The sequence below is a fragment of the Pempheris klunzingeri genome, chromosome 11 (assembly GCF_042242105.1).
Source record: "Pempheris klunzingeri isolate RE-2024b chromosome 11, fPemKlu1.hap1, whole genome shotgun sequence".
NCBI classification, from domain to species: domain Eukaryota; kingdom Metazoa; phylum Chordata; class Actinopteri; order Acropomatiformes; family Pempheridae; genus Pempheris; species Pempheris klunzingeri.
In genome coordinates, this window is record NC_092022.1 from 2,996,024 (window position 1) to 3,013,052 (window position 17,029).

Below are 17,029 nucleotides of genomic sequence, written 5' to 3' on the forward strand. Positions count from 1 at the left end.
AAGAAGTCTTCAGGGCCTTAAAAGCTCTCCTTGTAAGGCATTCCTGCACTCCGACAATTTGGGAATATGTATATGTGCTTTCTTGCAGAGAGTTAGATGAGAAGATCGGTACCGTCGTAATATTTGTCTGTGGTCGTGTCCACATGAGTAATGTTATGTTAACTGCTTGCTAGCTTGGTGTCTAGACCAGAAGCGTCACTCAGCAATAGTGTTCTTAGTGGACGTAACCACTTGAGATCGTAGCACATCGTGTCCACGACTTTCTGCACCGTAACCACAAGCTCACGAGCTCCATTTGGAGGCTAACGTGCTGCTGGCTGTAGCTTCATGTTTAAAGTTTCCCTTTGGCACGTGTTTATACATTATATCCACATCAACGTGAAGACGAGTTGAAGCAGGGTGTGTTCATTTTGTACAAGTTACAAGTTTTTTTGCTTCGTCATCCATTCCTCCCTTTTTCTCACGTTGTCACTCGGTGCGGCCGACCGGCTGACTCTCCGATGGGAGGCCGGAGAACTGAGGCCTGTAATTGTGGCAGGATTTGTTGGCTGCTGGCCGCGCTGTTATGGTCCAACCCTGTCAGCAGAAGCTCTTTCTAAGGATCACCGGCCACTTCACAAGCTGTCTTATACACACACACACACACACAACCGGCACCCGCTCACAAAAGCATATTGTCAGTATTATTATTTTAGTTTTATCGTGTGGTCCTATTTTAGCTTATGGTTCGCAGTACGCTTTTTGACGTGGCTTAGGTTGTGAGGACCATTTATTCCCATCAAACTAAATCCAAACATACGTTTTTAGATTTATAACGGACATGCTCATTAAGAGGCCATATTTTACTGCACTCCTGGGCCACTGGGGTCCCACAGCCGTTTGCATATCCCTGGTTAAAAAGCTAAATAGGGCCTCAGCTGCTATTGTCAATCATTTTCATTCTGTCTCTGTCTGATTAAGCCCGTCCGCCCACCCGCTCTGCTCTTTGATCGTCGTGCCTGTTGAATGTTGAACTGAAGAACTGCGGCACCATCAGTTCCAGTCTGTCATATTTCCGTGACAGCACCAGTCTCCCCTTTCTCCCACCTAGTCAGGGTCAGAGGGTCAAAGGCGTCGTCATGTGCTCAGAGAAACCGGCTGCACCTTACAATGAAGATGGCAGTCGGCTCTCCTGTTACCGTAACCATCCATGTAACGGTAAAAACTCAAATGTGGATTTTCATATTGCATCGTCATGCAGATGTATCATTAGTTCCTGTAATACGGAGGTCCACATCTGCAGAATGTAAAAAAATCATATTGATATGATATTAAATGAATAATCAATAATGCTATAATGTACATTTAACTCTTTTTATGGAGCCCAAAAGTCTTTAGAATTAAGTAATTAGATTGGCATTTTGCAGCCATTTTTATCTGATAAAGCTTGAAATGTACAGGTCACAGCGTGACAGTGAGCCAAAGTGTACAATAGTCTGTGCTTACCTGCTTTTGTTTGTGCTCTTGTGCGTTTTATTTTAATGTCTTTTCATACCATCAACCTGCCAGGGACTGCAGATGAAAGTCAGCCTGCATGGCTTTACTTAATGTGCATTGTCCCTTCTTAGATAAATAGAAAAACTAAGCTAAACACATACCAGGACCCTGAAACTGAAGCAACTAAATGGAATCCAGCCATCTTTAATTCTATTATGTACACCTGTGCCTTTCCTGCTGTAATAGATAGATAGATAGATAGATAGATAGATAGATAGAAATACTTCATTGATCCCCGAGGGTAAATTCTGGTGCTACAGCAGCAAAAGAGCAAAAGTGAGTAAAAGTAGCATGTCAGAATGTCTTTGTGAATGCCTGTTGGCATATTGATGAAGTTGCTGTGGCATCATAAACATCCTTTTTGGCCTTCATTACCTCCACCAAGGAGGTCGTGTTTTTGGTGCCATTTGTTTGTCTTGTAGGATTACAGACAAACCACTGGCCAGATGAAACTTAGTGGAAGGATGTAGCATGGGCCAAGGAGGAACCCATACAATTTTAGAGCAGATCTGGGTCCGACTGACAAACACTAGCACATCTGTATCTCATAGAAAGCTGGCTATTGGCCTTGGCGGAGGTCTGTCCTCTCTGAATGCCCCACTAGTTGATAATCCGTTTTGTGAAGATGCGCTGGCGTGTTGAGTTATGATCATGTGCAGAGCAGAGATTTTGAAAGATCATCGACATTAGATTACAGCAGATTAAAGTCCATACAGTGGGTCTGTGGTCGTGCGTGTCATGCTGTACCAAGCAGCTAGACTTAACACCTGCTTTTCCCAGGGAGAGCGTTACTGTCTCCAGGGTGAAAAGATCCTGTCATAAAATGGGCTGAGCGAGCGTGTGTGTGTGGGTGTGTGTGTGTGTGTGTGTGTGTTTGTGTGCGCGTAGTGTCTCCGCACTCCTGTAGATGTGTGTGTGTGTGTGTCGACTCTCTCTCCAAGGGAAGTGGCTTTTATCCTGTGTCCGTTCAGTGCAGCCACTTGGTGGGAGAGCTGTGAAAGGGACACTATTCCCTCCAGCAGCAGACAGAGAGCCCCTTCAGCACACCGGAGGGACCTAGAGAGAGACCCTCTGTGTCTGCATGTGAACTGAGGGGAGAGAGATGGCCATTGACCCCAGCGGAGTCGACGGAAATGGAGAGGGGCCAAGCATGTGTACATCTGCCTCTCATAATATTAGCGCTTTCACTGATCTAACCATCTAAGTAGGGACGCGCAACCAGCAGCTCCACTGTATGTGGATGTAAATGTGGATGGGATGTGACATGAAGGGTGTGATCACAACACCTTTTGCTGTGTTAAAAATCTACTAGAGTGGAAAAGTAGACCTGGATATGGGTGCATTTCTCGTGTTTAGGTTCCAACTGACACTGACAGTTGGGTTCGCGCTCACAGACGCTTGTTTATTTGGAGTTTTGGTCACCTGTCGTCCCATCAGGCTAGAGATGTTATTGGCAGAGAGGGATCCAAAGATGTGTTTGCAGTCTTTGATGCTGTGCAAATCTGCTGGCCGGTCAAACAAAACCCAGCAAACATCTCAGTTTTTCTTGTAAACACATTTTCAGGGTTTTGTTTTCAACTTAACTGTGTCGGTGTCAGGAGTGTCACTTAAACACATATGCTTAGTCTTTCCATTCCCTGCTTTAAATTTAGATCTAAGTGCAAACTCTTACTGGCAAACGCTGGTGCCTGTTCTGTATCTCCTCTCGCTGGCAGCCTGCGTGTGGTCACTGACGGCCCTGCTGATCTCAAACAGGCACCCTGCTACCCTCTCTACTGTACTATCTGGATGGGATCCACAGATGCTAGTGTTGCATAGTCTGGGGCCGGGGGCGAGACGCCAGCCGACCCGCCAGAACATAACAATACAAGGCAGTGCTGCATGGCTCCAGGCCCAGTGTCCCCCACTGTCCCCGCGCTGCTAACCCCACATATTTTATGGGGTCTTAGGCGTTCAGTGGGCTGTCACGGCTCATTAGGAGCTTTAAAAATGAACTTGCACAGCAGACTCTCTCTGTGATTAATAAGCACTGACAGAAAGAGAAAGCGAGACTGATAAGAATGGCTAGGGCAAAAGTTCACTGATGAGACCACATTCTGAGAAGTTTATTGAGGTCCACAAATACACTTGTTGGCACATAACACACACACACACACACACACACATATACAGCATATATATATATATATATCTACTTCTATATTATATATCTAACTACTGTTGATTGGGATGGGTCTGTCACACTGCTGTCAGCACGTAAAGTCAAGTTAGTCTTCTGGAAGTGGAGAGGTTAATGTTGTTTTTCACAGCAGCGCTCTTTAGTCCAGTTACATTGGACTCTGGTTCGTTTTCCCTCCTGGGTGGAATTCGTTTGGGCAGGTGTGAACACAGTAATCGCACTCGGGTGCGTGTCAAAGCAAATGCACCGCGACCCTTGAGAGGAGTTGGTCTTGGTTTGGTCCCAGACAAACTCTGAAGCGGTTCATTTATTGTGGGATCGTGAGCTGACCTCAATCCAACCCAACTGCCAGGTGTACTCTGCAAGTCTGAGCTTAACGGCTCCTGTAGATATGTGTGCTTTGCATTCACAGCTAGCCGGAGAGTTAACTGAGGTCCGTGTTAACCTCCATAGCAGTGCTTCTCTCATAGAAATAAGCACTAGTCCAGAACACATGACCTCCTTCCTGTATTTACTTTCCGACACATCTGACCAGTAAATGGAATAAACATTTGTAGTGATGCATTTTGGTTTGCTTGTATTTTTGTGGGTGTGGAGAGAAAACGAACCAAGTTGACAAACACACCGACTGATTCAGATTAGAGCAAACAAATACTGTAACGCTGTTAATCAAAGAGGCTTTTCCATCCCAACGGGACTGAAGGTCCAAGGAAATCACTCATCTGTTTTTTTTTATATCTTTGCTTGTGAGTATTTACTCCATAGCTACTTTGTGGCCTCTCTTCCCCCTCCCCAGTTGAGTTGACAGTCTAATGGTCTACCAGAGGTTATTTATAGGTTGCTGGACTGTGCCCCATGACCGAACATGCTGCATACCAGACACAACTGATGAATTCTGGGGATTGTTGGTGAAGAACATCAGAGAAACCGTCCCTCTGCTCCTCTAAAGGGTGGCGGTGGTATTTGTATTACCACCAAACACTGAAGGAGTAAAAGTAGATGTTTCACTTTCATCAGTAATCCATTGTGGCAAAGGCCAGATGTAGTGAATATAGATGAACCTCTAGCATCCAAACTCTTTTAGGAATAATAGTTTTATTGAGCAACCTATCAAAGTTTAAGAGAACATGGTCATTTAGCTAATGAGATCAGATGTTAAAAGAAATATCCAACATTGGACTTCCCCTATTTGTTTTTAACATGAAGCACAGCTGTATCTCTCATGCCTCTGTTCCTCCCCTCCATCTCCACTTTTTCCCACACAGTCATCCAGTCAGTCCTTATGGTAGCTCATAGGAAGCCATCATTGCTGGTGGGTAAGAGGAAGTTCCCATGGCAATGGGGTCGCTGTAGGCTATAAATAGGTCGACTGCGGCCTATTAGTCGGTCAAAGTGCAGGTGAGGACGCCTGCTCAGAATAACAGTGAGAATTTGTCCAGAATTGTTTCTAGAAGCTTTGAATATGCAGAAAATAACGCAGCCAGATTCCTGAATGAAGGGAGATGTGCTGTGGAAGGTTTAACATGATCTCCCTCCATCCAGCTGTGAAAGGAAAAATAAAAACCCTCTCTAGTCTCAGCGTTGCTGTAATTTGATGGTCCAGCCACCGACCTCAGCCATCTTAAAGAGAGAGCTTTCGAGAGATAACACAACATTCCTCTTACAATTGAATCTTGAATTAATATAAAATAAAAGATAGTGTTCCTCAATCTGGTGAACTCAGGGGCTTTCCTGCTGCAGCCTTACTTTATCTGGTATGATCCATAGCTCAAGGTGGCTAATGTCAGCAGACTTTGAATTAATGTTGAATAACTGACATTATGTCACATTTTAGCATTTACCATTATGCTGTAGTTGCACCGTGTAGCTTCAGTGACTGGTGTTCTGTAAAAGAGCTAAATGCTAACATGCTCACAGTGAAAATGCCAACATGCACTGTGAGTGTGTGAGCATTACGTTAAGCAGACGCAAAACCATATTACCTGTCTTAGATGAGCTGACATTTGCGGGCAGTGGAAACGAGCAGAAAGGTCAGCTGAGGCTCATGTTATTAGTTGATGATGACACTAAATGAAAAATGAAGGGATCACCTAATTTAAGGGACGCACAAATGTTCACGGCCTCACAGAGAATAGTCGAAATACTTTCCTGCCGTTAAAGAGAACTTTTATCTGAGAGTCAATAAAATATGAGGCACACAGAACTGGTTTGTTTTATATGTATATTTCATAAAGACTACCCCTCCCCTGTGGGGGTGTTCAGTGCTGTTTAACAGAGTATAATGGCCACTCCTCCTCACATTCACACACATACACACCCGACTCAAATCCTCTGACAGTGGGAGTGGAGGTTATTACTTATTATACTTCTTATTCTGCTCATGAATAAGTAAAGAGGAGACTTGAGAATCGGCCACTTACCAGACACATACTAAGACACATGCACCTGCTCCTGGATGGCCCCTGGTTACATACGCGCACACACAAAACACACACTCACGCATCCACACCCACACACACACACACACATCCACACCCACACACACACACACACACACACACACACACACATAGGTTCCCGGGCTCCTCCCTTTCAAGCCCCCTCGTCTTTGTCCTGATTGCAGCCCCAGGGGGTTGACAGTTAGGTGAGATGGCACCCCATGCCTAATGTCTTGGCAATCTATTCACACTGTAAGGTAATGGTGCACAATAAATATCACACTTTTATAGAGACGGAGCTCTTCCCACGCGCTTTCTTTCTGCAGAGTGCCGGGGCATTAATAGCACCACTTCTCAGAGCTGTTTCAATTGAAATAATATATAGATCCACATTGAGCTCCTTCATATCCCCAGTTTAAAGCATGCACTGTGGTGTACAGGAGTTATTTACTTATTTATTCCGATGTGACTTTTCTCAGTGGGGTCAGTGAAAGGTCTGAGGAACCCGTTCAATAATTAAAGGGGTTTTATCTCTAATGCGAAGGCTCTCAGTGTCCACAAACCACTCTCCTCAGAGGTGTTGAGTGATGGCTGTGGAAATGGGAAATGAGGGTTGCTGTCCTGAATGCTCCAGCTGCGAGGGCTGCCGTGGCTTCCGGTGTCTCCCAGTGAATAAACGCGACATGGTGGTAAAGTCATAAACACCATGTGGGTGAACACATGCTGAGATGCTGCGACATGAATGATATGATAAGAGAGCCTCCTTCAGTATTGCCTCTGTGAGCCGCGTCCCATCCTCCATCTTTCTTGTCTCTCTTCCTTGTACACAGGTGAATAATCCTCCGTGATGCTGACGCTCACAAACAGAGAGGACAGGAGTGGGATATGATTCCAGGTGATAAGGTGGAGGAAGTCTTCAGCTTATTAACGCACATAGATGGTGAGATCTTGTTCCTAAAACTGCATTCAAAGGATAAAAATAACAACATTGTATGCTTTTGTGTTTGTCAATAAATCCCAAGAAGAAAAAAAAAAGGGATTGTCATGGTTTCTGAAATGTGAAAATGTGCTGCTTTTCTTGGTTTTGTAATATAATGAATTGACTATTTAGGCTTTTGGACTTTTGTGTTTGATGAGGTCATTTTGAGCTCCAGGATACTGTTTTCTTAAAGTTTTATCGACCAAATGATTATTCAAGAAAGTAATTGGCAGATTACAGGCAGGTACCCAAAATAATTGTTAGATGCAGTCTTTAACCCTTTAAGGTCCGTACCAAGAAAAAAGTGATGGAAAAATGTATTCTTTATATATTTTATTTACTTGGGGCACTAATTACAAAAATCTATGTTTTTTTATGAACAGACCCCACATTTTTTGAAATATTGGCCTCTACCAAACGGTTGAGATGTCGTAAGTAAAACATGTTTTCAATAAGATATAGTGAGTCAAAATGTGCTCTACCATATGGTTGAGCAGAAGGTTAAAGGGTTAATATACACTTTCATTTTTATTAACATGTCATCTAAAGCAACAGGGTACTGTAGTCTTCAGCAGACATTACTCAGACTGCAGGAAATGGGACATTTGTTGAGGATGGATTTGGTGCACCAGCAAGTATTTACACTAGCGGGACAGTGAAGGCTCTACAGGATTGAGCTTATGTAAACTACAGTGTGTGTGTTCATGGTAATGAAGGAACTTGTCAGCGAGTGTGACAGTGTGGCTCACTGATGTGTTTTTAAAGGTTTTTAGTCAACGGTGGAGGTCTATGGCACAATGAACAAGATATACACAGACAATAGTGCTTTGAATAATATTAGCTAGAAGAAGAAGAGAGAGAGTTACGTCTCTAAGAGGTTCTCACCCCATCTTACCATGTGTTTCAGGCTAAACCTAAGCTCTCTAAAACTCTTGAACTTCCACCACACACACATATGGAAGCAGCTTTTAGCCTTATCAGATTCTGATGTTTAACCTCCATCATCTGCCAGTGCAGGCCTCTCACCCTGCTCTCTTTTTCTCCTCAGATTATTTGCCATGCTACATGGGAAGGCTCTGAATTCCACCCTGCTCTTACTCCTCATCCTCTTCATCTTTGCCACTGCCCATGATCGCTCCTACCCTCGTTTCTCCCGTAATGACACTGAATTCCAGCACCTGGTGCTCCACCCAGACCCCTCCATGGGGACGGTGTACGTGGGGGCCAGGGACCACCTCTTCCAGCTGGACGGATTAGATGGACTCCGGCTGGAGCAAGAGGAGACGACCGGCCCTGTGAGCGACAGCAAAGACTGCCTTCCCCCGGTGACGGAGTTTAACTGTGCTCAGGCCAGGAGAACCAGCAATCACAATAAATTACTGCTGGTGGATCCAAAGGCGCTGGAGCTGATCACCTGCGGCAGCATCCACCAGGGCACCTGCCAGAAGCGCAGCCTGGCATCGATCAAGAAGGTTCTGTTCTCCACAGAAAGACCCGTGGATACGCAGTATGTTGCCGCCAACGACCCGTCAGTGTCCACCGTGGGGCTGGTGGTGGGACTTCGTGATGGGGAAAGGACAGTGATGTACGTGGGTAGGGGCTATACGGCTAGCCATCCGCCCATCTCCACCCGTCACCTTTCATCTGAACCCATCTTTTCCTACGAGGAGACAGCTAAGCTGGCTGTGGCTGGGCGTCTGTCCGAGTACGACCACCACTTTGTGATGGCATTCACACGACGCTCGTATGTGTACTTCTTGTTTTACCGTCGGGACATCAAGTCGGCATCGAGGGAGTACCGTACCTATGCTGCCAGAGTGTGCCTGGACGACACCTCCTACTATTCCTATGTGGAGGTTCCTCTTGTCTGCCGATCCTCTTCCTCTCCTTCCAGGACTTACAACCTGCTCCAGGCTGCCCAGGTACTTTCTATGAGTGTGAATGTTTCCCTAAATGAAACAACCTACGGGTCCTTTGAAATACAACGACTAAAAATATTGCTGGATTTGTTGGGCATCAGAGTGTGTGATTTTGTGCTGACATCGAGGTTAGACTGTGTTTGACTTTCCCCACGCCTTTGTTGCAACAGGTGGGACGAGGTGCAGGCCGGGAGGGCAAGGATCTGCTGGGAGTCTTCTCCGCCCGCATCGGCTCCACAAACAGCAATCCGTTGGACGCCTCGGCTCTGTGCGTTTACCCGCTGGATGAGCTCGACAGGCACATCGACTCCACCCGAGACCTCTGCTACACCCAGGACGGCTGGGTGGAGGGGAGAGGGGAGGTGGCCTACATAGAGTACGAGGTCAAGTCCAGCTGTGCCAACCTGCCCATGGTAAGCATACTGTGTGAAGGAAAGGGTTAAATGTTTTTGTGTTAAAGCATCACCATCAACCTGATGTTGAATCTGACCTTTTCTCTGACGATAGAAATGAAAAATATTTTGGAGTTCTGGGCTTTTAAAACACTGATTTTGTGGATAACACCCTCCTGTGAGACTTTTGACTGCATGTTTCTCTTTGTTACCCTCAGCATAAATGCACTCTATTCTTTTTCTGCTTGGTACAGCATGGATACTGGGAGTGTAGTGCATACATTAGGGCAATACATTATGGTGAATCATTTCCTGCTGTCTTTATATACCTTAAGTATATTGACTCGATTGATTTCCATGGTCACAAACACACAAAACATAAGTAGAGCATATCAACAATGGATAACTGGATAGCCGAGCTGAGTACCAGAAAGAAACGAAGGCAGGGAGCCTTGTAATGAGGTCCTCGTTGAAAAGCCCAAAGCTCCCCAATGCCCCAGGAGTAGCTTTGCCCAGCTGCAGCCCTCCACTGACCCCATCCACTGCCCTGCAGCCGCTCAGGTCCTGCCAGCCCTCAGAACCATTTAATGGGATCGTTAGGGATCAATAAACCAAACTAACCCTGAATCAGCTGTGCTGCTGCTTAATGAGCTCTGACAAGGAAGAATAGGAGTTCCTTTGAAACCCACTGACATAAGAGGAGAGAGAGAGTGAGAGAGAGAGAAAGGGTGGTTAGATATATGGGAATAGAAAGTAGCATACAGTGTAACAGAGACAAAGAATAAGGTTATCTGTAAGAAGAAAAAGAAGATGCTGAAAGGAAAAGAGGGGATGTATTAGATCACAGTTCCCCTTGCAGCAACGATAAGACATCTTATTTTTTTAATAAACTAACTCTGAGTAGACTAAAAGAAAGATGTCTCATTCTACTTCCTCCTTCAGGGCCAATTATCCGGAGCCAGAGCTCACAGACTTACTGGAAAGCAGGATCTGGAGAGGTTGTTTTGCCAAAGCAAAAGAGCGAGTTGGCTGCATCCGTATGAGTCTACTTTAATCTGTGGTGCAATCCTCTTACGATGAATTAAGAGGATTCAAAGGCTCTGAGGCAATCGTAGGACAGAATGGAAAACTAATTGCGAAGACGTGGTTTTGAACTTGTTAGTCTGAAGCGTCAAGTGTTTGACATATTAAAATCAATAAAACCAAAAATAATAGATAGTTCAGGTAAATACCAAGAAATAAAGACGTAACTCGGAGTGATTCATGTTTCATTTAAGGAGAAACCAGCTGACGACTCTCTCTGTTGTGGTGTTTTGTTGTAGAATACCCTCAAGGCGTACCCCTGCGGCTCCGACCACACCCCCAGTCCAATGGCAAGCAGGGCTCCGCTGGAAGCTAAAGCCGTGTGGCACACCTCAGCTGCCCGCCTCACTGCCGTGGCTGTCAGTGTCAGAGAGGGACACAGCATCGCCTTCCTCGGAGACTCCAGAGGGACTCTGCACAAGGTATCTCATCCCAACGTGTGCTGTCTTACATACTTGTATTTTTCTGCCGCTTTCTTTAGGCCGCTGCCTCAACATGCACAAGGTGGAGCACAAGGAGACGCCCCGGACACATCACCAGTGCATCCCAGGGATAACAAAGATCTGTGCATGATGGAAATGTCTAGAGCATTAGTCAGTTCCTGTTAAGGCAGTTTCCTAATTTCCCGTTCACAACAGTCACTCAAGCAGAGCTTACTTGGTGCTGTGATCCCTGCAGCCCTGCCCCTGTGGCTGTTACGGCCTGTTCCTTCTCAGGATGAATCATATGCCTGCACAGCAAACACTGCACAATACATAATACATTTACATCCAATTGCAGGGATTTTTCCCTGAGTCTTCTGTACGCCAGTTCCCATATACTTCTACATCGCTATGCAGCTACCGCCAGGATTCCAGTCATTCCGGCATTCACGGTTCTCCAACATACACAGACCAGCATACCACCGTGATCCCATGCCTAATGCATTTGCTTTTTGTCCTGTGGACCGCAGAATGTGATTGTTGGAGACAAGAACTTCATGCATTTTTGAGTTAATGTTTTAAAGCACTGTTTTACATTTTTTAACTGTTTTTTTAGGAGACTGGTGGAATGTGTTTCCCAAAATCTGCACATTTTTGATTTGTGTCTCACCTTCTTTTTCAAGGTCAGAGCAGTGACCACTTTTAGAACAACAGCTGCATAGATCTGATAGTTACATGTAGGGATCGAGATAAGAGGATTGTAGACATAACTCTGCTGTGAGGTATTTGGTCTGTTTTGCTGTGTAAGTGATCATGCACGTGTGTGTGTGTGTGTGTGTGTGTGTGTGTGTGAGAAAGCTTGAGACACTGAGTTAGACATAGTGCTTTTAGGTAGCAGATCAAAGCAGCACTCCATGCAGCCATCTGAAGTAAGCTATTGTAACAGGATTATAGTATCACAGCAGGACAAATTCCACAGCATCCAGATTGAGGAGCCTACATACATGTGTTTGTGGGTGTTAGGCCACAAATGGTGGACAGTCTAGCTGGGGACAAAATTGTGTCACCAACTTGATTTCATTGCAGTTGCAGTCGGTCCACGTGTCCTGTTGGAGTAAAAGAAATAGTTCAGCCTTTTGCAAAGCTTTTCTGTTACGTCTTAGCTTAGCTTAGCTTAGCTTAGCTTAGCACGAACACTGGAAGCACAGTGACTTAATTAGCTCGGCTCCATTTAGATGTAAGAAAATCTTCCTACCAGCACTTTCAAGTTAATTAATTATTAACATGTTATATCTCGTTGTATCCGCATAAATTAATTTAAAAAAAGAATAGTTGTGGTTTTACAGGAGGGGTTGGGTGCTGGACTATATTGCACTGACTTCCTGGAGTCTTGTTGCCAGGCAGCTGAAATCGACTTATGATTTATGGATATAACACGTTCATTAACTTCTACTTTAGAGGAACTGGTAGGCAGGTTTTTAACCTTTTGACTGTGCCAGGCAGGGTGTTTCAGCTAGCTTTCAGTCTTTTGGCTAAGCTAAGCTAACCATTTAGCTTGAGAACGGTATCTTCTCACCTGAGTCTCAGCAAGAGAGCAAAAGAAGTAAAATGTTAAACTATTACTTTAGAATTAGGATGGGCCTGATGGAAATAATGTATTTAAAGTAAAGTAAATATTGCATTTAAAAGTGTATTAATGGCTATTTGCTATTTGTTTCTTAATGTTCTGTACACCTGTAGCACAGATTTCTATTTTTAATACATCATCAAATGCTAACGTGCAAAATGAGCAGCATTAATGTGTCTTAGTCAACAAGCATTACAGAGCTACTACCCACGCCATTATATGTTGAGTGCATCCTCTTAATGGGACAACTGATTCTCCATTCTGCTCACAGTGATCAAGTGAGAGCCTCATCGACGGAGGCATGAAAACCTCTGCTAATCTCATTAACATGAGGTAACATGAGAGTTTGAGGGCCTGGGAATCACTTAAGCCAGAGGTGTCTTCCTGTGCTTCATATTAGATTTGACTGTGCCGTAATCACATTCACGGCCACTTCTGCTGCGATCCTGCACAAGTGTGATTTGATTTGGGTTTGAGTTGTAAGCTGAAGAAGATATATATTTCCTTTTTTTTTTTTTTTTTGCCAGCTTTTCTTTTTGCAGTGAGAGGAATGTTCCAGTTTCCTCAAAAAAAAAAATCCTGTCTGTAAATATAAATCCATTACTAGTGATGTGTATTTTTTATATTTATCATACGCCCCACTTTCTGAATTGTCTGTTATTCTTCTGATGTCCTTCCTCAGGTTTATCTGGGCCAAGATGGTCAGGTGGAGGTGTATGCGAACATGACGATCCAGCCCAACTCACCCATTAACAGTGACCTTCTGCTGGACCAGAGCGGAGCACACATCTACATAATGACCAAAACTATTGTAAGTCTGACGTTGTAATAACACTGTTTTGGTCAGTTGGAGGTGGTAAATGTAAATTCATTGTAAGCTTTCACAGGTTTGTGTTTTATCTGCATACCACTCAACAGATGTAGGCCTTAACATAAACAGCCGTAGCATTCTTGTGTGAGTGTGTCCATTCATCCGCTCACCCAGATGTCTCCATACACGAGACTGAACGCGGCTTGTCATTCATCGTCAGACAATTTATCGTTTGTCAGAGTTTTTCAGGCTTTGATACTTCCTCAAGCTGTGTCTCTCTCTCAGATAAAGAGGATAAAAGAATAAGAGGCAAAGAGCATAAGAGAAAAAAGAGAGGCCAGCTGGCTGTGGAGGTCAGAGGCCACTAACCCCACTGTGATGGGTACAACAGTCAGCAGGAGGCGTAAGGTCAGACATAACAATGGTATTGATCACAGAAAGTGGCCTCCATTGTGTTGGCACACTCCCTACAGAGTGTCTGTGTGGGCAGCCATAGATGCTGATAAATGGACATGGGAAATGGCTAGTCTATACATTGAAAGGCTGGTCTCACGTCTGGATCACAGAACGCCTTAATCCTAATGTTGAACTGTAACCTCAAGTTATTCTGTATTTAACTTCAATATCTAAAACAATAAAAATCTAAAAATATGATTACAAGCTCATCTGTTCCCATAAAGCTACAGGAGGAGTGTCGTAAGCAGATTGAGGTTTAGTTTCTTGGAGTCAGAAATGTAATATTGAATGATATAAACTTTTTTTCTAGTTAAAGATAGTTAAAGCCCTATAATGAGGCACATAAGTTGCAAACATAATATTATTGTGCACATAAATACTGTCATGTGTAGATGAAAAAAAAACTAGCTGCTGGTAACTAGAGTTTAACTACCAGTCTAGCTGAGATGAGCTAAAGGCTAATGTTAACATTTGGCCTAAAGTTAAAAAATAAAAAGTTAAAAATAACAATATTCAATCAGTTGTCTGTAGCTACACAGGTTAACTAGTTTGTCATAAATGAATTATTCAAGGACATTTATTATAAATACAATATGAAATAAATATTTGATATGTTAAATATTTAATAGAATATAATATAAATTGCAAATATAAAACAGAAAAATCTAGACCGCTGCATATAGAAAATGGAGGATAGTCTCAAAACAATCAAGTGCTCTCCAGGATCTGGAACAGTAATAAAGCAATGATCAGTCAGTATGCTCGTCAATAACGTTGTGACTGGCAGTCAAAAGACGTCAAGGCACCGTGTTGTAAGTTAAAAGTCCTTCATAAGGTCTCCTGTCTTAATAAAGGACACACATTTCTTTTAATTGCCAACCACAAGCTCACTGACCTACATACTGATGGAGTGAGCTCAGCAATCATCGCTTTATTCTTCTCCATGCTGGAAAATCTGGCAGAAAAGGAAGATGTTTGTGATGTGGCAGCCCTTTGTGATTCGTTATTTCTAAAACTATTTGGGTGAATTTTTACTTTATTAGTCTACAGTGGAAACCATGAAGGTGAAACTGAGAAGTTTATGGCCACTATAGTCATTTCTTGTACTGTAACGTTTGTTTTTGTAATTTTCTACCTGTTACTTTCTATTGTCTCTGCTTTTTATTGTATTTAAATGTCCACTTGGAGTGTGTTTCTTTTGCACTTTGTCGTTAAGAAAAGCACTTTAAAATGTGCTATACAAATAAACCTGCCTTGCCTTGCCTACTAGCACACCTGTGATCCACCCTGGCATTTGTCTTTTTGCGCACTGACCCTCACTCATTTGTCGTTTTCAGGTAGAGAAGCGTCCGGTGGCAGAATGTGGAGATCACCTGGACTGTCAGTCCTGCCTGTCCGCCAAAGACCCGTACTGTGGCTGGTGTGTCCTGGAGGGCCGGTAAGTCACTGTGCACGTGTTGTTAGAAAAATAAACCGATACTGGAGCTTTTCTCCATCCTTGTCCGTGTTCTCTTTCCCTGTCTGACTCCTCTTTGTAGTAGTAATGCTGAAAAACACAGACCAAGCCAGAAATCTAGGTGTAGTCATGGACTCAGACCTGAATCTGAACAACCACATTAAGACCATAACAAAGTCAGCTTACGATCATCTTAAAAACATATCAAGGATAAAAGGACTTATGTCCCAGCAGGACTTGGAAAAACTGGTCCATGCATTTATCTTTAGTAGGCTTGACTATTGTAACGGTGTCTTTACAGGTCTCACTAAAAAGTCCATCAGACAGCTGCAGCTGATTCAAAACGCTGCTGCTCGAGTCCTCACTAACACCAAGAAAGTGGACCACATCACCCCAGTCCTCAGATCTTTGCACTGGCTTCCAGTTTCTCACAGAATAGATTTCAAAATCCTGCTGATGGTTTATAAAGCATTAAATGGTTTAGGGCCGAAATACATCTCTGACCTCCTACTCAACTACGAGCCGTCCCAAACTCTTAGATCATCTAGTACTGGTCTTCTAACTGTACCTAGAGTCAGAGGTAAACAGGGTGAGGCAGCATTTAGTTTCTATGCCCCCACTATCTGGAACAAACTCCCAGAAACCTGCAGGTCTGCCAGAACCCTCAGTGCCTTTAGATCAACACTGAAGACCTTTTTGTTCACTGACGCCTTTTATTAACTGTACTGTAACATTATTTTATTATTTTATATCTTTTTAATCTGTTTTATCTCCCTTCTATTTTACTTCTTTTTATATCTGTTTTAATGAATCTTGTTTGTTTTTAAATAATGTATGTTTAAATTTGCTTTTATGTTCTCGTGTTGCTAATATGTAAAGCACTGTGAGTTGCCTTGTTGTGGAAATGTGCTATACAAATAAACTTGCCTTGCCTTTGGTATTTCAGGTGTGGCCAGCGCTGGGAGTGCCAGCGAGGGTCTGCGCACGGTCAGTGGCTGTGGAGTTTCAACCAGATGCAGCAGTGCCTCAGTATCCAACACCTGAGCCTCTACAACATCAGCCGTGGGGAGAAAACCGATGTAATGCAGGGGGAAGAGTGGGAACAGATGGGATTAGTGCACGTTAATACTCCTCTGTGTGTCTGTGGTAGTCTGTCTTGACTCTGTCCACCTCACACATAAGTCTGCAGTTTTAGTTCTGCAGACTTTTGGCTTCTTCAAAATAAGAGTTAATCAGTTGGTGGAGTCAAAGAGCAACACTTTAACATCAACAACCAGAGTGTTATTTATGTTATATTCCTTGTTTTTGCACTCATTCTGTTACTGACTCTTTATTTCTGCACCTTTTCTGTCTCCTCTGTTGCTGCAACAAGTGAATTTCCCCGGTGTGGGAAAAATAAAGTCTCTTATCTTATCTTAACAATAACTTTCTTCTCTTCTTCTTTTCTTTTCCCATCTTCTTCCTCTCTTCTCTCTTGATGTCCCTCTCCCATCCTGTCTCCCTCCCACAGATCACAGTGTCAGTAGAGGGCCTCCCCAGTCTGGGAAAAGGAGAGGCCTACTCCTGCTTCTTTCAGGACACAGAAACTCCCGCCTCAGTCACTGACACTGGTGTCATATGCTCTACCCCCGATGCCAGCAGTCTGCCCCCCATTGGCCATGGAGATGGTGAGAGTCTTTGCATATGGTCACCATCGTGACTGTTTTTCAGTATGTACAAAATATACAGAAG

The 17,029-nt window shown here is 43.8% G+C and overlaps 1 protein-coding gene across 1 annotated transcript in view; it reads left to right on the top strand.

Annotated features, from left to right (window-relative positions):
• The first annotated feature begins 7,003 nt into the window (after window positions 1-7,003).
• plxnb1a (plexin b1a) overlaps window positions 7,004-17,029 on the top strand; it is a 30,291-nt gene continuing 20,265 nt past the window's right edge. Inside the window, exons 1-8 of the mRNA XM_070839129.1 lie at window positions 7,004-7,093; window positions 8,181-9,054; window positions 9,222-9,464; window positions 10,766-10,948; window positions 13,258-13,386; window positions 15,180-15,280; window positions 16,245-16,377; window positions 16,809-16,965. Coding sequence (XP_070695230.1) covers window positions 8,191-9,054; window positions 9,222-9,464; window positions 10,766-10,948; window positions 13,258-13,386; window positions 15,180-15,280; window positions 16,245-16,377; window positions 16,809-16,965 — 1,810 coding nt within the window. The 5' untranslated portion in view covers window positions 7,004-7,093; window positions 8,181-8,190. The remainder of the gene's footprint in view (window positions 7,094-8,180; window positions 9,055-9,221; window positions 9,465-10,765; window positions 10,949-13,257; window positions 13,387-15,179; window positions 15,281-16,244; window positions 16,378-16,808; window positions 16,966-17,029) is intronic.